This window comes from Gallinula chloropus (genome assembly GCF_964237585.1).
Source record: "Gallinula chloropus genome assembly, chromosome: 8".
NCBI classification, from domain to species: domain Eukaryota; kingdom Metazoa; phylum Chordata; class Aves; order Gruiformes; family Rallidae; genus Gallinula; species Gallinula chloropus.
Window position 1 is genome coordinate 7,088,612 of NC_140093.1, and position 19,746 is coordinate 7,108,357.

At 39.5% G+C, this 19,746-nt stretch overlaps 1 protein-coding gene across 2 annotated transcripts; it reads left to right on the forward strand.

Annotated features, from left to right (window-relative positions):
- The first annotated feature begins 219 nt into the window (after positions 1-219).
- ZBTB38 (zinc finger and BTB domain containing 38) lies at positions 220-19,160 on the forward strand. Of its 2 annotated transcripts, XR_014617451.1 has the most exons (4): positions 220-239; positions 13,029-16,606; positions 17,766-17,920; positions 19,124-19,160. XR_014617451.1 is itself a non-coding variant. In XM_084267658.1 (3 exons), exons 2-3 carry the CDS (start codon positions 13,029-13,031, stop codon positions 17,845-17,847), a joined length of 3,660 nt encoding a protein of 1,219 aa, XP_084123784.1. In that variant the 5' UTR covers positions 220-239; the 3' UTR covers positions 17,848-18,322. The 2 variants fall into 2 exon arrangements, 1 of the variants encoding a protein (XP_084123784.1); XM_084267658.1 differs by lacking the exon at positions 19,124-19,160 and having other exon boundaries at positions 17,766-18,322.
- The last annotated feature ends 586 nt before the right edge of the window (positions 19,161-19,746 follow it).

Below are 19,746 nucleotides of genomic sequence, written 5' to 3' on the forward strand. Positions count from 1 at the left end.
TGGTGTGTTGTAAGCCTCCCAGATTCTGCAGTCCTATAGCACTCCAGGGTATATTCTGATGAATTACACAATGGAAATTAGTATTTGTCTAATACTTTAGTCATTAAAGTTGGATTTTCCCCTTTGCAGGCTGAAAAACAGTAGCCACAGACTTCACAAAATTACTGAGATGGTTTTGCCGAAAATAGCTGTCAATACCACTTCTAAAAGACTCTAACAGAAGAACAACCTGACTTTAGGTGGGTAAGTTTATGGGGTGATTATAGCAAGCTGAAATCTCTTTAAAACACACACAAAAATAATGCTAAAATATTTAAGAGTTTAAAAGCACTGTGTTACATTATTTCTTAATTTATATTCTACTTCTTAATCTGAGTTGTTCTCAACATGGTACCACATTGCTCTATTCTCATGTCAATATTGTTGGATTTTTCTAGCTTCCAGTGGCTTTTTATTGCCGTAGAGGTTGGACAAACATAATCCGGCAGCACAGATCTTTGAAACAGGTTGTTATAGCCTCCAATGATCTGTACACACCAAACATATTGGCAAGCAAACCTCCTAAGCCTGCCAAAATGTTAGCCCAGGATCCCAGTCACTAGTGTTCATTACAAATCTGTGCCATACAATAAAGGTAGAGGGAACTCTCTTGGTGTCGTAGTTTCTAGTACTGTTGTTTTGGTTAAGCTGTATATAGTTCATCCAATCTCTACCTTATGCACAACTGTAATCAGGTGTAGTAAAATATCTCTTGAATCACGAGCTGCAAAGAGCACATAGTTAATTCTAGTATAGTATTGTGATAAATAATCGGGATATTTCAAAATAAGCTTCACATTTTTCCCAGCTTTTTCAAATATAAGCGTTTCCTTTCTTGTTACTGTGAACTTTCAATAATCATCTTGGTTAAAATAAGTTCACCTGGCATCTGTACTTTAGATCGGAGATATGTATGTACTGAATGAAAGAAGTGGTGAAATATTGATTGATTGATTGATTGATTAATTAATTTTGAACGTGGTTCTTTGCATCAGAGTACAATTTGCAGTAAGGAAAAGGAGTAGTTTCATTGATTTCAGGAAACAGTTTGTCGCATCATAGTCATTAATGTTGCGGTATCACTAAGTAAAAATGAATAATTGAGGCTACCAGGCAGAATGTAAGATAAGGAACCAAATTTAAAACAAAAAAAAAAAAAAAAGAAAAACCCCCTCTTCAATTCCTATAATATCTCAAAATGTTTTCTGTATTTTTAATAAATGATATTGAATGACATAGCAAAATGGTAATGGATTTTCAGAGACAATAAGATGGCGCCGGTGCTTTCAAATAATCGGCAAAATATCAAAATTAGATAAATTCAAGTTACCTGGGCTTACAGGAGCAATGGGCTACAAAATCTATGTTGTACCTATTTTAAGTAAATTACCATAGAACACTTGCTCAGTATATTTTAGGTAGAATACTGGGCCATAACCTGTTTCCTTGGCAACCACATACGAATAAAAGGTACATTAGCAAAGCTGCAGATGTGTGTCAGTGAATGCTTATTAAGCAGCCCAATGCATTTACATACCATGTGCTCACAATAATGCATGCATCTTGAAAATCACCATATAAAAAGATTTCTGGGCATAGCCCAGTGTGGATTCTTAATACTCAGAGGTTTTAACCTAAAACCTTCATGTTTTCAATAGATAGATCTCTTGTGATTATTTTTTTCATTGCGCTTTAAATTGGACTTGCAGGAACTGACAAAATTGGCATGGTGGGCTTGGTCTGCCTGAGATTCTGGATGCTCAGAGTGCTGCTTTAAGACATCAAAATACAGACAGAAATGAAGGTTTACATTATCTTTCAGAAATGCTTAAGACATTCAAAATTGGAATTTTGTACTGCATTCAGAAGCAAGTCCGATTACCGTTTTACACAGAGACAAACTGAAGCCACTAAGTAAAAATTAAACTGGTTTTGCTTGTAGCACTCTCATTGTATCCAAAGTGTCCCGGCAGAGACAGGGCCAAGTGTTGTCTTCTAACAGTCAACAACAGCAAAAGGTCGGGGGGGGGAGCACAGGGAAAAGGCTGCAGGAGTCAGAAGGGCAGTTGTTCCGGGACCTTCAGACTCAGGTTTGGATGCAGCATTTAGGCTGCACTCACGTGCTCTGTGCAAGGGTTCGTATAGCACTGTTTTGCTTTATAGTCATGAATGTAAAGTAAGTTCAGATATGTAAGATCACTTTTGTCAGACTTGTTTACTGACTTCAGCACGGTTATGTAGAGGTTATTTTTGGCCTTTCAAGTGCTCATTTGTATATAAAATGAAAAGTGTACGCAGCCCTTCAGATTAACTGTTTTCCCAAGATGATTTATCTTTAAGAAATGTCTAAAATGCTAATCATTTTGCAAATCCTGAGCTTAAATGCAGTTGGTGTAATCTGAGAAGATGTTTATGTGACCAGTAGCCTAATTAAAACTCCCCTGAAATCAATGAAAAGATTCCCATTGACTGTGCAAGAAGAGAGGCAGCATCATACGCAGCAAGGACATTTAGCAAATAAAGATTATCCTGACAATGTTAAACATTTCTATAAATCTCTGAACAGTCAAACATACCAGAAACTAGTATCAATTCCAGAGAGCTTGAACACTATCACATCAATCTTTTCATGATCCTGAACTGTAAACAATGTTGCCATATACCATCATATGCTACAATACTACTAAGGCTTTTGAGCACATAAGAAAGAGTTCGGGAGATTATGAGGGAGATACAACTCAACAGTTTTTTTCATTATTTGTTGTTACTCATTTGAGCTGAGCTCACTGTCAGGCCAGGATTTGTGCCTGGGGCAATTCACATTGGTGGCAGAGTATGCAGCACAAACCAGAGCTGGAGTCATCAACATTTTCTTCTTACTGCCAGCTGCTACCAGCCCTTCTCCACTGCTCAAGCAGAGACCCTGCTACAGTTTTGAGGATGGAAATGAGCAGCAGGGTGGAAAAGGAGGAGTAGGACTTCAGCTGAGCCTCTCAGACCAGCACAAAATGGAGCCTAAGAATATTTAAGAGCATACAGCTGAAGCTAATGTCTGTCAAATAAGTTATAATAATAGCCTAGAGTGATGGTTCAGAGTAACAGGCATCACTTATGCATCGCTTTTGTCACGCTGACGTTTACCAGTATAACAGCAAAAGAATATTTTGCAATGTTTTAAGGAATACGGGAGGTTGGGGTGGCCGGTTAACAGCTTGAAGACCAGTTCTAGCGTTCAAAATGGCTGTGTCCAGCCAGCCAGCAGAACAACCAGAACAGGTGTTTCCAGGGAAGGGATGTAGCTCTATTTTCAGTTCAGCGTGATTTGCTACATCAGCTCTAGTGAAGGGCAAGAACGGCTGCACTGGACTGGCCCCCAGCACACCTGACGGAGAGTAACAGCGGCCCCTGAGCACTCAGCTTGGTGCTGCTGTCGTCAATGTTGGTTCAGATAATTAAAGGATAGTTTGCTTTGAAAAATGGAAAATGAGAGGCTGGGTTCAACTACTTTTATTTTGTCTTTCTGGTAACTGAAGGGGCAACAGAATACCAGATAGTAATTGTCCAACATGAACAAAAAATAAATGTTTAATTTTCTACTTTGGTTTAAAGCTTTTAAAATACCTCAGTTACTATATTTGACAACTGTCAACAACAGAAGAATGTCTGTTGTTGTCACTCCCTGTAAACATAGCTTTACAATTGCAATTGATCTATGCTAGCTTGGGACTGTGATACGTCCCAGAAGTGTAGGAGGCCAGAAAGTCGCTTGTCAGCAGCACATTAAAAAATGAAATATTTAAATGGAAAATAATACTGAGATTGTTCAGAGATAGCGACGTGTAAAGTCAGCTAATTCTTAGTAGCAGTACAGCTTAAGCTTTTATATTTTGTGCAAAAGAGTAATTTGGATTTATGTTAGTTATTGTGGTTGCTTCATTTTCTTTCTTTAGACTGGTGGAGAGACAAAGGTACAGTTATACCTTTAAAATTTGCTCATCTCTTCCTCTCCCTCCACTTGATGCCCAAGAAGAGGAGAAGGGTTACTCAAAGGAACTCCTTCCCTTGGTCATGTAACAGGAGTGAAGCCACTTTGGGCTGCTTGGTCCTTCTTGCAACCCACATCTGAGTGAAGTGTTGGTCTGCCTGAGGGGTGGAGATGAGCTCTGTTTTCCTTCTCAGCAGCATCACTGGCTGCAGTGACCTCAGCAGTGAGAGCAGAGAATGTCAGCCAATCCAAGTGTTTTTCTCATGGATAGGCTGGCCTGGTTTAGGCACTGGGAAGGAAACCGGCCAAGCATTGGCCAAAATCCTGTCACTGACGAGGAATCTGCAAGAGTTGGTAATGCTATATATGTTGTTTCCTGCTTTGATTTAAGAACTGAAACTGCTTGACTACTGAGGAACATTGGAACAATTTCTTTTTTCCTAGGCAGTCTGAAATACTCTTAAGGAAAGAATGCCACGTGCCACGAGTTGCAGAAGTGAGATTATCAGACTTCAGCAAAGCATCCAAACACTATCACTTCAGTAACCTTGGAACTGTTTTATACATTTTAAAGTAAAAGCTTGCTGATCATTTTCTCTATACCTTGCGATTTTACCTTAGAAGTACTAATGCACTGCTAAACTGCTGGGGCTTCTTATTTTAAAAGAACATAGTATTTGTGCGATGTTATGTGCAATCATCTAATGTTTAATGGGAATTGGTAAGCATACATTACCAAGATTGCTATTTTTCAAGTATGTCATTTGTATTCTGGCTTCCACCCTGAAATCAGGACTGTAGGTGCAGATAAATCTTGCTCGGCTTCTCCCAGATAGCAGCGTAGTCTATTCACGTAGGTCTGACTGCAGCGTGGCTTCCTCCATTTTCTTTGCATGCCGCTGGTCTTACATGAAACGTTACAATGAGAATGTAAAATCCTGTGTGCAGCCAAGATCACCTTGTGAACAGTTTCTTACTCTGAAGAATATTTTGAATACATGAGTAGCTGATGAGGCTGTGAATGCCAAATAGCTCAGAATTTATTTGTGTGTGTGTGTATAGATGGAAATGAGGACCTGCAATTACAGCGCTTGCCACAGAAAAATCAATTCTTTTTTAGTGGATGACCTGAAGTTGCTTTAAGAAAACACCCTATCAATTAAAAAGACAAACAAACAAACAAAACAAACCGAAAAACCAAGTCGGTTTTCTTCAAACCTGTTATACTGTCTGAAGATACTAAGACTGCTAGAGCATGAAGTGATCAATTACAAATAAACTAGTGTCTCCAAGATTTAGGGGGAATTCATAATCTAATCTTGCTTAAATTTGTTTTATGTAATCCAAAAATATGCTTATATTTATTATTGTAATGCAATTATTTTAAAATATTTTAAGAGGTTTATTCCCTATTATTGTGTTGTTACTGACAACACATTAGTAACAAATGCTTCTTAGGGCACTTGTGTCACAAATCTTAATAAATACATATTAACATGTATATACGCACCTAAAGCAATAATAAACAACAGTAAAAAACAACAAACAGTCCGAGGTAAAAGGTAACCTACATGTGAGTATTAAACTCTGCTTCTCAGTTATGTATGTTGGAAAAATAATAAAGTTATGAAAACGTTTGGACACACTCTGCTTTTGCAATCAATACTGTTGTGGTGTTCAACTACATTTACCAACTGTTCAGCTGTTGGTAAACAGCTACTGATAAGAACAGTTTGTCATGAGATGAAAGAAACCTTTTTGTTTTTTGATAGCAGAGAGCCCTAAGCTAAAGTGATACTCACTGCTTCAGTAAGAATTCCAGTGATCCAGAAGCTATCCACAGAGATGCTCAGATTTTTCTAAGGTGATTTTTTAACATGGATTCTCTAAGTAGGTGTAGGAGGGATGGATAGATCAGTTACTGAATTTAGGACAATTTCCTGACAAGTTTTTTCCTTATATTTTAAACAACCAGAAAAGCATGTGATAGGTCCAAGACAGAATGATGGGGAAAAAAATAAAGATTTCCTTTCCTTATAATAGGTTGTATATCTTACGTTGATATTAAATAGTTTCCTCAGACAATAAGCAGCATTTATCATTATGAGGCTCTAGCAAAGTTCTAACTTCCAGGCCCATCAACGGTGACAATGAAGAAACGGATTCTTTCTCTAAAATTAATCAGTTCCTACTATTCAGAGCTTCTAATGCATAGGCTTAAGATTTGAGAACAGAGTAACTGTCTAGCAAAACCTCATACACAATATGAGTGTAAAAATAAACACAGGTCAGTCTTTGAGCAAAATTAGTATTTTCAAGCAAGCCTTAAGACAAGAGCAATTTGTCCATTTTGGTAACGTTTTCCACCTGTCTCGAAGGCCAGTTGCTCAATAAACTGCTTGATTCCAAGTGCTTGGAGAAAAGGTTCTGCTGACTACTTACAGTGAGAAGCAGAGCGAGCAAGCGAGCATATGTAGAGACTCTAGCCAGTATGTCGGAGCATCTGACTGAACGAAATCAAGCTACTTCCTTCTTAATCTAGGTAAGCGTTTGTTAGTGCTTATGAAGACGCTAATAGTCTTGTTGCACTTGCTTCCTGAGGTAGTACATAATCTTAAAAAAGCAAAATTAGAGAGTGAGACTACTGCTTAAAATAAGTATCCTCACTATCAGTGTCTACAGACGCTTAAAAAAAATGTAATTAAGGAAAATAAGGTAAACGTGGCTGTACTGAAGTAACTAAACGTAATTTATTTCAGGGATTGCTTCATCAAGGAAATACTTAATCTCTCCTTTTCAGTGCGAAACTGCAGAAATTACGCACAGAGCGCTCGATCTCCAGAAATGCTTTCTGTTTTTTCATTTGAGAAACTCTCCTTTGAAGCCTGAGGCAGTCAAACCGCTGCGTTAGGTTTTAAAGGCATTCTAAATGATGCAGACAAAACTGCGTGGATGGCCACGGAGCGAGGGGCTGAAGCTAAGGAACACAGGATTTCCTCATCTTTCTAAATTTACGGTCCCTGTATATAAACAACTTGGCCGATACGCTAAATACCCCAGCTGTCTGTGTTAATTAAGCACTAAAGCATTTGCTGTGAACTAAAGAGATGAAAAATAACGTAGCAGTCAGTACGCAAAGCAGAGGGAAGCCAGGGCGCTGGCACCAGCCTGGGTTTCACAAGGCACACGCAGATCTGATTACCAGGGATTATCAGAGCAAAATGGCGGCTGCGCCGTCCTGCCGCCGTCACCGGGCCCCGCGCTGCGGCGGGGCTGGCGGGCGCCGCGGGCCACGCGCCGCCGGGAAGATGGCACCTGTCGCGTCACCCCGCGCCCGGGCACCCAGCGCACCGTCCCGCTGAGCCGCTGCTTTCGTCTTTCTCCTTGCTAAGAGAAAACCCCAAAGACATGGTTTTAATCGCCAGGTAGCTCAAAAACAGTGAGTTGCTTTACATTCGAACCTAACGTTGCGTAAGCCTTTCTGTTACTGCGAGGGGAGACATCATGTCGCGGGTTAATATGCATTGCGTCCTCGGCTAGAGATTTAATGTAGTGCGGCGCGCAGCTATACCCATAAACAGGAAGTGTCTTCAACTTATCTGCAGCTGACGGCGGGCCGAGCGTTTGATGTGCCGGCAAGGCTCCCTGTTTCAGCAGCGGCGCGCCGGCGCTAACGGGCCGCACCGGGGGCTTGCGTTTTATGTGGTTCGTGCGGGATTGAGAGACAACCGCGTTTGAGCGGCGCGGTAGCAGTTCGCGATTAATGTCGTCGCAAGAGCCTTTATTTCCTATCTTGCCTTCGGTACGAAAAGGGGACGGGGCTTATACCGCGCGCGTCCAGCTCCACCGTGTGGGCGAGCGCTGCGAGGGAGCTCGCCCGGGCCGCGGAGCGTCCGGTCCGCGCCCCACAGGGCCGCAGAGCGCCCTGACTGCCGCTTCGGCGCGGGCCTGAGGGCGAAGCCTTTCCCAGGGCAGGAACTGCCGGACGCGCAGCGGAACGTGTTTTGTTTGTTTGGGGTTTTTCCCATTATTTTTAGGGGCGGATCACAGCCCTGTCGCGAGGCCAGGACTCGCTTTGGCTTTCGTAATGAGGAACGTCACCCAACAAAAAAAGCGCCAAGCCCGTTCCCAGCACCGAGAAGGGTTTAAAGGCTGTTTTCCGTGTGATGAGAAAGGCTTGTCGAAAGCGTGAAGTAGGAAGTGAGAACGTGAGTTAGGGATGCTAATAATAGGAAAGAGTTGCAAGTCTGGAAGAATGGCTTATCTGGTGCCTTCAGAGATCTCTGCTCCTACGACCGCAGCTAGCACAAGTTAGCTGACATGGCGGCGTTGGGCTGACGGTTGGACCGGGTGATCTCAGAGGTCTTTTCCAGCCTTAAAGATTAAGTGATTATAATCTATGATAAAATTCTTACACTAAATTCCACACCCCCCAGCTGTCTGAATTACGTTAAGAGGTAAGAGTGAGTGCGAGGCCGAATAAAATGATGTAAAGGCTTCTGAGGCTGTAATGTAATAGAGAAAGTAAATACCCAGTAGTAACGAGGAAGGGTGGAATGTTCAAAAGAGAAACAGTATAGATGCACTGCTTGAAATAACATGGAGCTATGTAGACTGGAGCACTAAGCTACATGCCGCTGCAAGCTATTAAACATAATTAGACATTAGTAAAACTTCCCTGCATGCCTGAGGCGGTGAGGAGACTGAAGGCATCACGACAGAGGCAATCCTGCATTGCCGTACTGCCCAGGTGGGGCTGGTGAACTGATTCCATAAGAAACCTGAGTTATCCATCAGAAGAGCAGTAGTTGGTCAGTAGAAGGTGCTCAGGTGGGCAAGGGTCAGGATAGAGCTGGTGGAGATGTGGGGTGTGTACTTGGGGTTGTTTGGGGTTTGATTTGTTTGTGGTGCTTAGCTGTTTCTGCTCTAGACCAAAATCGTGTCCTTTAGGGGAGTTAGTTACAGATGAGCGTCCCTTCTCAGTTGGGGCAACAGTCCGTAAACAAAGCAGAGAGAGCCTTCAGAGTATGTTCATAGAGTGGAAGGAAACTGAACATAAGAAAATTATGGAGTGAACGTGTTTCCATAGTGTCATGTTGGTAAGTACAAGAAAATCTTTAAAATCCTGGTGGAAATACGTGGAATAAGAAAAGAGAGAAAGAACAGTTCATCAGCATCTTGTGGTTTCTTACGTTCCCTGGGTACTAGCAACAGGCCCTGCATTGCCTTACAAATTTAAGTGACTTAAGTGAAATAAAAGCATTTCTTCTCATACGTAATAGGATACACTCGTCTGGCAGTGGATTTCAAAAGTCAAAACAAATATTCTTAGATTGCAACAGTTTTCTTTGGGAGCAAAAAAAATGTGTACCTGTTAAATTGTGTATTCATCAGCCAGAAAAACTTGTTTGATCTCTTCACTTCAAAGTTACAGTAATATAAAAGTTAATAGTAATATAAAAGTTAACAGTAGCTTCTTCCTTCTGCAGTGTCCACCTAGAGCTGGCTGCTCTAATGTTTCTAATTAGTTGTGTCACCTGTGAGGCCTAAGTACACAAATTTGTGTTTGGATGCATCAATCTCTGATCTTTCCATTAACTTTTAACATTACATGTTTTCATTTATGACTCTTGTCCTGGGGTAGTATTCTGTTGGTGTCAGAAAAGAGTTTAATCAACCTACTTAGGTTTCAGATAAATATTTATATCTTACTTCTTAATGTGATTCAACAGTTTTTAACGACAGGTTATGTCTCTTACTGTTTTTGCATAAAATCTGCAAATAAGGTAACTCCCAATCAGAAATCCTGCTGTTTAGATGCTAAAGCTCTTCATAGGTGCACCACAGTTATACTGCAAAGGTACTGTTCGGGTTCCAAAGAAATTATTTATGTCTGGATTGACAGCTAAATGTATCAAAATAACACACACATTTGTGTCAGAAAGGGTGGTATAGTTGGCTGAAGGGTTATGTTGACCTTCAGTAGGTCAAATGGTATTTACATATGTTTTTGGCCAACAGAATTTCTTCCATAATTCTTAAAAAAAAAATCATACAGGAGAATGCTAATGTTACAAACACACTTTCCAGTGTTTGAATCGAAAATGTTGATAATATATCTGAAAAGTTTGATCTCTGTGTACCTCTGCCCTAGCAGAGCTCCCGTGGCAACTGAAGAGCAGCTTTTCCATTTGCAGTGTGAAGTGCAAATGGAATGTAGAACATCCCGTTTATGTGTGCGCTAGGTAGAGCGTCCTGATTGTGTAGCATTTCAGGCACCTCTTTCACAAGTGTAAGCAGCAAGCCAGGTAAAATAAAAGGCAGCAGAGAGTCATCACATGTGAATAAGTGGACCGTTTGGGTAGTGCATAGGTGAGGTGAGAAGCAAAGAGTCTTGCCTCTGAAAATTAATTTGCTTGGAATTTTTCTCTATAACTTCCCAGTGAGATATATAGCAGATGGTCCAGCACACAGCAAAAACATTAAATGTCCAAACAGTAAATCACAGTTTCAACTATTTTTACCCAAGGAATCTAGTTGGGTGATTTATGGGAGTACCAAAATAACCAGGACTTTAAAACTGGCAATCTATTTACATGCTTAGTAGAAAGTGAAAATAATCACTTTTCTCCTTAGGAGGATAAATTTAGAAATAACTACTTGAATAATAAGACTTCTACTAAAACCACTTGGGTTTGTAGGCCTCGCTTATAAATGCTTCTTAGTATAGATGTAGCAGTCTGATATATTTAGCAAACAGAATGTCATGGTGTGTCTTTGAACTAAAACCAGCTGTCTCCAATAAAGAAACAGAAAAAACCCAGGCAAGTTCCTGTGGGGCAGTTCACTGGGAGGTAGAGTTGACATCATTTATTTCCTATACTCAGGCAGTAACTCTATCAATAGCTACTGTTGTGAAATGTTTTTGATGTCTGACAGTTGGTTTCTTATACCACATCACATGAGCAAGTCAGATGTAATCTCAGACATTGTCAATGAGAAAAAAGAATCAATTATGGGATAGTGGCTGCTTGCTTGAAGAAAGGCAGTCTTGTCAGTGTTCCTTCTGTAGAAGATGCGATATGCTAGAAACTATCTACAATTATATATGGGTTTTCAGATATCAAATCAAAGCAGATAACCTTACTTAACTACTGTGAATTTCAGGTTATTGTTCCAATATCTCTTATTTTAAGACAAGCAAGTGCAATAAACAAACACATGGTAAACGATAATTTTAAGATTTAAAGGCACGCACCAATACATCTGGATGTACAGCTGCTGTGAATGACAAGTTAATCAAAATAATACATCTACATTTGTATCAGTTCTTTTGATGGACTAATGTATTGGTATCCGTGGTACCTATAAGCATTAGTGCATGTCCCATAGTACTTGGTGATAAAAAGGATTACTTCCAATTGCCTTGGATGTGAGAGCCAGTGCTTTGCTTTTTGTTTAGTGAGTGTGGATCAAACTTTGCTTCACTGCTTGAATCAAACCCATCTTAATAAATATTTAATGTGAACATTATTAATGTGAACTATTTGGGGGTAAGGGTCACTGTAAAACCTTTGAAGCTTAACTTTTAAGCTTGGAGCAGTAGATGGAACGTCTAGAAGGTATTCCTACCTCATTAGAGGAAAATCTTGCAAAACATCTGTAGTTGGTCATTTTTTTTAAGATGCGTTTTGATTCCATGAGTTGAAAGAAAAGGGTCTTTAATAAATACACAGATTTATTTTTTTTTTACTGCAGTAATTAGTAAATGCCAGTAGGACGACTATTTCTTCATGACTTAAAGTCAGAAATGGGCATTAGTAGTTGAAAACACTACTCAGATGGGAAAAAAGGAACAAAACTCATTATATAGTGCAGATCTGAATTTGAATAAAAAACCCAAATCATCTGGTTAAGTCAAAGAGATTTTTCTCCAAATACATACTGTCAATTCATCTGGTTTTTCAGTCTGTTTTTCATTCATGTTTTGCATCTTTTATGTCAGTTAAACAAACTAGAATATTCATGCAGTAACAGCCTGGCTAATCTAAACATTTTTGTCAGCATTAAACCTCTTTATTATAAATTGGCAGTTATTTAACAGTTTTTACTCTTGTAATTAAATCTTATTATTTGGTAGAAATTAAGAACACCCTATCGAATTATGAAGTGTGAAAACTCTAAACTACAAGTGAAAAAAAAAACATTCTATTACTCTGTTTTATTCACTGAATTTGAAAATTCTGTTACTTAAATTTTCAGTCATTTTAAAGTAAATCTAAACTATCTACTAAAATTTAATCATTATTTAAAAATAATGTTCTGCGTATGTAAATAGTGTTACACATATTCTGGTGTTGTTTACAAAATTGAGTTGCATCTGTGTTCATTTATAAAGTCTTACCCTGTAACTGACACTCTACTGCATAGGATCTCAGGGCCTGGTTTTAGATATCGGCTTAATAAGAGGATCAGATGTAGTGGTGTTGTAAAGCCATTGTCTGACAAACAGCCTCAGAAAACAAAGTCCTTGGTATCTGCAGCACTGCAGCAGTTTGGCCTTGCCCATAATGTCTACCAAATACCTCAACCACATGCTGAGGGAGTTACCTCAAGGGTTCCCTGCATCACTGGCTGTGAACCTGAGCAGATGAACCCCTTGGCACACCAGAAAGCTGGTGGCTGCGACCCCCAGTGCCCGTGGGGTGGGCGACAGACCCAGGTGGGGACAGAGAAGATCCTCTGCATCTTGCTGAGATGCTGCTGGTGTGTCTACATCCTTTCAAGGCTTCAATATGTACATAGAGTAATTTCCGTGTTGTTGGTACAAGTGAAGGTGAGATGACTTCAGCCTGAAAAGGTTGGACAAAATTTTACTCGTTCTTAAAATTTAGAAGTTAACAAATTAAAAACATATATAAAATAAATATAAGACTATAAGCTTGACCTGTAACTGCAACGGATGGAAAACACCTTCTAAAAACCACCTTTTTTTTTCTTGTAGATGACAGTCATGTCCCATTCAAAGGACCTCAAGGACGACTTCCACAGTGACACTGTGCTTTCCATTCTAAATGAACAGCGCATTCGGGGCATTTTATGCGATGTCACCATAATTGTGGAGGATACCAAATTTAAAGCCCATAGTAATGTGCTGGCAGCTTCAAGCCTCTACTTCAAAAACATTTTTTGGAGTCGTACTATCTGTATTTCAGGTCATGTACTGGAGTTGGATGATCTCAAAGCTGAAGTATTTACGGAAATACTGAATTATATCTACAGTTCCACAGTAGTTGTTAAGAGGCAGGAGACTGTAACGGACCTTGCAGCTGCAGGGAAAAAACTGGGAATATCATTCCTAGAAGATCTTACAGATGTTAATTTTTCAAGTTCCCCCTGCCCCTATGCATACTGTGTTAATGAAAAAGGGGCTGTCAAAGAGGAAAAGCATGAAAAGAGACATGAAGACTCCGCTGTGACAAATGGACCACGAATTACAAATGCATTCTCAATTTTTGAAACAGAAAACAATTTGTTTTCTCCACTTGATTTGAGGGCAAGCTTTAAAAAGGTATCTGACACAATACAGCCTCCCACCATCAGCCTCGACAGAAGCGATGTTTGCAAAGATGCTGAGCCAGCTAGTACACTGGCTGAACACTCCTATGCAGTTTCTTCAGGAGGAGATAGTTTTCAAGGAACACCTTTCCTTGAACAGAATAGCAGCCCTTCATACAATGTGGGTGAAGACCACTATGAAAATGTGCAAGCCACACCACTCATTCAGCCAGGAAAACAAGCAAGCAGTACTCCCAAGACAGCCTGTAAGCCCCAGGCTACTGGTTCGGCTATAGCAAAAGTTCCGCCCTCTACAGTAACCACTACAGAAGCCCAACATGAAGCAGTTACTGATCAGACAAATACATCCTTTCCAAAACCTCAGAATAAAACAGGAGACTTCCACGTATCCAGAGAAGAGGAAGACAGTTCTGCTAATGGTTCTGGATCCACAGCGACTGTCACTCCACCTGTTTACAATTGTAACTGTTGTGCAAAATCATTCAATGACAGGGCGTTACTCAGTACTCATCTTCAGCTCCATTCAGAGCATCAGGAAACTTTCACATGCAAATTCTGCAGCAAACAATTTGCAAATCTAAATATACTGGAAAGTCATGAACAAGTTTGCATGAGATCAAGTAGCTTATCGGTTCACAATGGAAGTGAACAGAGTTTTGCAGATAACTATACTGCTACGGAAGGAAGGAATGGAAGTTCATATGCAAACACAGAGCCTCTATTGTCTGAAAACAGCATCACTGATTATTCTAATGCAAACTGCACTTTACCAGAAACAGATCATTTGGTTAAAGTTGTCGATGGGCAGATACTATATACTTGCATCGTTTGCAAGCGTAGTTACGTAACGCTGTCTAGCCTTCGAAGACATGCAAATGTGCATTCGTGGAGAAGAACGTATCCTTGTCACTACTGCAATAAAGTATTTGCGTTAGCCGAGTATCGCACCAGGCACGAGATCTGGCACACTGGGGAAAGGCGGTATCAGTGCATTTTCTGTCTGGAGACTTTTATGACTTACTACATACTAAAAAATCATCAGAAGTCTTTCCATGCGATTGACCATCGTCTCTCAGTCAATAAAAAGACAGCGAATGGAGGTTTAAAGCCAAGTATGTACCCATACAAGCTTTATCGACTTCTCCCTATGAAATGCAGGCGACTACCTTACAAGTCGTACCGAAATTCCTCATATGAAAATGTTCAAACAAGCAGCCAGGTTAATGAAACTGCTTCTACTACTACCTGTTTCATTCCGAGTTCTCTCAGCTCTGAACTACCGCCACTGAATTTTCCAAGTACCATAATAGCAAACAACAGAACTCTTGCCTTGGATACATCTTCATGTAACGATACAGTATCTTCCGCAAATACTCAAAATTCTTCCTCTTGGGGAGTAGGTATCTTAAATTCTGATCTGCAAAGGGACTTTTTCACAGCTGAAAAAAGAGTTTCCACTGCTGCAAATGACTCTGGCTCTCAAGAGTGTGATTCCTCAGTTGTGTCTTTAACCAAGGTGAATGAAAATTCAACATCTGTCATCAGCTACGGCAGTTCTGCACCCTCCGTTATAATGCACAGCAGCAGAGTTTCATCAGTAATAATGCACAGTAAAACAGTCACTTCTATGGAAAACAGTAAGACAGAATCGTCAAATAATCTACCTAGTCAGTCTGTAAGTGATGATTGTAAATATGGGTCAGATAATTATGGGAAGTGCATTACAAAATCAAAAACTGTTAAGGAGAAAAAGAAAACACTGCTGTACAGCAGAGCAGAAGCAACTGAGGATACGCAGCACGTCACAGGATCTGGAGGTTCATCTAGCAAAACAACGAACCCTGTCCAAGAATCAAGTAAAACTGAGACATACATTGCAAAACCTGCCTTACCTGGGACATCTACTGACAGCAACGTTGCGCCTCTTTGTCAAATAACAGTCAAAATTGGTAATGAGGCTATTGTAAAGAGACATATATTGGGTTCTAAGCTGTTTTGTAAAAGGGGACGAAAATCTAAACACGAGTCCAAACAGGACAATCTAATTGAGGAATCGGAAGTGGAGATAAAAGAGAGAAGCCCATCTCAGCTCTACAGCTCAGAGTGCCTGGAGCTGACAGAAATGTGTGATGACGTAAGTGACCAGGACTCCAGTGATAAACCCTGGAGACCCTATTATAATTACAAGCCAAAAAAGAAATCCAAACAGCTACGAAAAATGAAGAAAACCAAATGGAGGAAAAAGCACGGAAGCAAGAGCAGCATTATAGAAAGCCACAACACATGCAGTCGAGAGTACACGCTCAGGAATACTCCTGAGGAAAAGGTGATCAATCAAGAAGAGAACGCAGAAATGCCCAGTCTTCATTGTGAGCTCTGTGAAACAGATCAATCTTCCACTGCAGAAGTTCAAGATCACATACACTGGCATGGAGCTACTTCAAAGCCTTACATTTGTGAATTATGCCAAAAACAGTTTCAAAGTCCATCCACTTTAAAAATGCATATGAGGTGTCACACTGGGGAAAAGCCCTACACTTGCAAAACTTGTGGTAAATGTTTCTCAGTTCCTGGAAATCTGCAGAAACACGAACGTATCCACCTGGGTGTCAAAGACTTTGTCTGCCAGTACTGTAACAAGGCATTCACTTTAAATGAAACACTCAAAATACATGAAAGAATTCATACTGGAGAAAAACGCTACCACTGTCAGTTCTGCTTCCAAAGCTTCTTGTATCTTTCTACCAAAAGGAACCATGAGCAAAGGCATGTACGTGAGCACAATGGAAGAGGTTACGCTTGCTTTCAGTGCCCCAAAATTTGCAAGACAGCGGCTGCTCTGGGGATGCACCAGAAGAAACATCTCTTCAAAAGTGCGGGTCCACAAGACAGAAAAGAACAATTTTGTAATGACAGTCCTAAACTTCTGGAAAACCCACATTTCCTTGGCTCAGAAGGAAGTGAAGTAAAAAATATACAAAATGTAACTCCAGAAGTTATCATGTGAGTGACAGTTGTGCAAAAGAGAAGAAAAATTGGAAACTTTATACTGGGGAAAATATAGATGCATTGAATGGGGAAACATCTCTGCTCCAATTAGTATCACTTAAATGGTCAAATTTCTTTCATGTAAATGTGTCAATATATGCAAAAGGAGAAAAAATAACACAGAAAAGAGAAACTATTATTTGCAATAATACGAACTTAAGGTGAAAAACCCAAAATGCTTTTCCACAATAGACTTCTATCATATATATATATATATAATGAAAAACAAAAACTATGACCAACCAAAACCCTTCTACTCCACGTTACAGGACACTGGTCACTGAACTATTTTACAGTGCTGGTTTTGAGAATCATTCTGAGCAAAATAAATATGTAGGTTCACAGTACTCTCTAGAGGAATTTTTGCTGCAGAAACCATATATTGCAATTTTAAGCAAAAAGTAATGTGTTTATAAACAAAATAATTGTAATTTAGTGTATTCTAAAGTGAAGTTGGGAAGTGTTTCATGAACTTGGGTATGCTGAAGTACAGTTGAGTTCGGGCGTGCTTTTCTGTAACTCAACACTTACAAATCATATTCAGGAGTTTAAATCTCTTTTCCTTTCCATATTCAGTTTTGTAGTTACCATAATAACCGTTAAGTGTGAGTGCTTGTGTGGAAAGTATTCCCGCTTTATGATATCTCTGAGATGTTTAATAAAGATTCAGTGGAACTCATGATAGCCAGTCTTCCAAACTGCATAAATCCCAATGTCAGTGGCCTGGTAGAGCTATTCAGGTGCATTTGTCTAAAAAAGATTATTCTCATGAAACAGCCTAGCTTAAAGAAATAATGTAAATAAATGTCCCCCTCTTTGTGGGTCTGCAACTCCTGTCTTTTAGAAATACCATTCTTCTCAGCAGAAGAAGAGGAGATTTAGACAGTGTCTTCCTCCTCATCCTGGAATAATACCTGGACAACAGATGACAGAGCAACTCCCCGTAAAAACTTTTATTTTTGGGAGGGGTAGGTAAATTCTCAGATTCTTGCTTCCATATATATCCCTGAGGCAGTCCCAGTGTATAATCAGGGATAGGGCCAGTTGTTGGGGTTCCCTGTCATTCCCATGCCTTAAATATAACATCTAACCTTCCTATGTCCCTTCTCCTCAGTGATTCCCCCCAACCACGGCAGCACCTTGCCACAGGCAAGCTTGGTCACGGTGTCACTTGGCCCAGCACAACGGGCCTGTAGTGTGGAAGGGGCTGCTGGAGGAAGAAGTGTCAGCCCTTCTGCCTCCCTCATCCTGCCACACCGAAGGGTTACGGTGAGCCTTATGTTTGCTCAGAATCGGGAGAACAGGCTTCTGAAAGTCATCACCAAAATAGTACAGTGAATATCATTGTGTGAACATGTGATTAATTTTAACTGAAATTTAAGACATTTTTTAAAAGTCAAAGAAGGTGTTAGGTGTACAAGGTGCAGTTTATATGATAGGGCTCTGTTGTACTGTATCTGCATTTCTAATTAGTCGTGTACGTTCATCTCTATGAAACGTTAAAAAATTATGTCAGGACAAAGGTTAGTGAACCTCAACTTCATTCTATGTGCAAATCTGGTACACGGTTTGTTTACTTATTTTGTCTTCAATATTTTAAAAGAAACTATAGCTTGGGTACAATAAAACTACAATTGAAATGATAATACAGTATTGATTGAAGTAATAATATAGTCCACTTACTTATTCTATCATTGGTGAATGCTATGAACCCCATGAGAAATTTTTGGTTTCATGGCAGCTTTGGTTCCATTTAAATGAGGATAATAGAAGAGTAAACACAGGAAAGTATGATGATATTTCAAAGGAAGTACACAAAGATAACTTCAAAGTGGACTTGTATGGTGATAATTATAGACCAAAGCAAAAAAGGTAGAATATTTATAAATATAAAGATAATTTTACAAATATTTTATATAACTGTATAGTTCATAAGAAAAATATTGATAGCTTGTGTTAGGTTTGGGGGGGCTGGGTTTGTATATTTTGATAAAAACACAATGACTTTGTAACTCTGTATATTCTCCACAGTTTATAGCAAAGCAGTTTTAAGATGGCAATGTCATGTTTATAGTTCAATTGTGGCACTTTTACTACGAGTAACACATTGCAGTAACAAGTCAAGTATTAATGACCAAATTAGAATTAAAGTAAGTGTAAGAGAAGGTAAATACTATACGTTGTCAAAGACTGTAATTTGCTATATAATCGCATCTGTATTTTTGTTTAGAGGAAAATATTAAATGCAGATGTTAAGGATTGATAAAGAGTCTAATTTTATTTTTAGAGTGATTATAACTGTTTTTGCTTAATTAAAATAACATCTTCCTATTTTTCTGTAAGTCTCTCCATTTTTTAAGTTATGTTAATACTTACATGATCTATAAGATCCAGAGATACATATCTTCTAATAGTTGTTTCATTAGAAGATTAAGCAATGCAGTTACCAAACGTTCCCTTTGTTAAGGTCAGAACAGCGAATTGAGAACACACCAGAGCCCAAGGGAAGTGATGGTATCTCCTGGCATCGTACCATTAAGGGTGAACACAACACTGAGGTGAACAATATCTACCTGCTCAGTATCTTACAGGACTTGGAAGTCAGGTGAATTGTGTTTAATACTTTGCAACATCTTAAACGTGTTTTTGTGAGGATCTGAAACTTCTACAAAGTCTTTTCGATCTCGATCGTAACCTTGCCATAGAGAATGTGTATGGTACACACTGTACTTTAAATCTCTTGTGGCTCTCATCAAGAAACAGAGTTCAGAATGTAAATACCTCATTGTGCAAGGAAATACGAAGATACGTACAAAACAGAAGATTTGGCATATTCAAAGTACTTCCCCCTTCAGCTAGGTGTCACTAGTCTGTAACTTGCATTAAAAATTAAATCCGAGCTAAATTATGCAGGTCATTTTGGGATGGCCATCAGGAGGGGAGATGTATAACTAAAAAAATGTAGAAGTTTGCTACATGTTAGAGGTATTTTTTTCTCTGTTTCAAATGCTAATTAAAAAGAGGCGTGGACCATCCCAAAGTTTACGTATCTAAACAAAATGTTAGTCAGTCCTCACTTATGATACACCCAAAGT

Bases quoted from the DNA above. Each gene is read 5' to 3' on its own strand.
- ZBTB38 (XM_084267658.1), top strand. From the start codon at position 13,029: ATGACAGTCATGTCCCATTCAAAGGACCTCAAGGACGACTTCCACAGT. The intron at 16,607-17,765 runs GTGAGTGACAGT...CCTTCTCCTCAG, and splicing joins GTAACTCCAGAAGTTATCAT to TGATTCCCCCCAACCACGGC.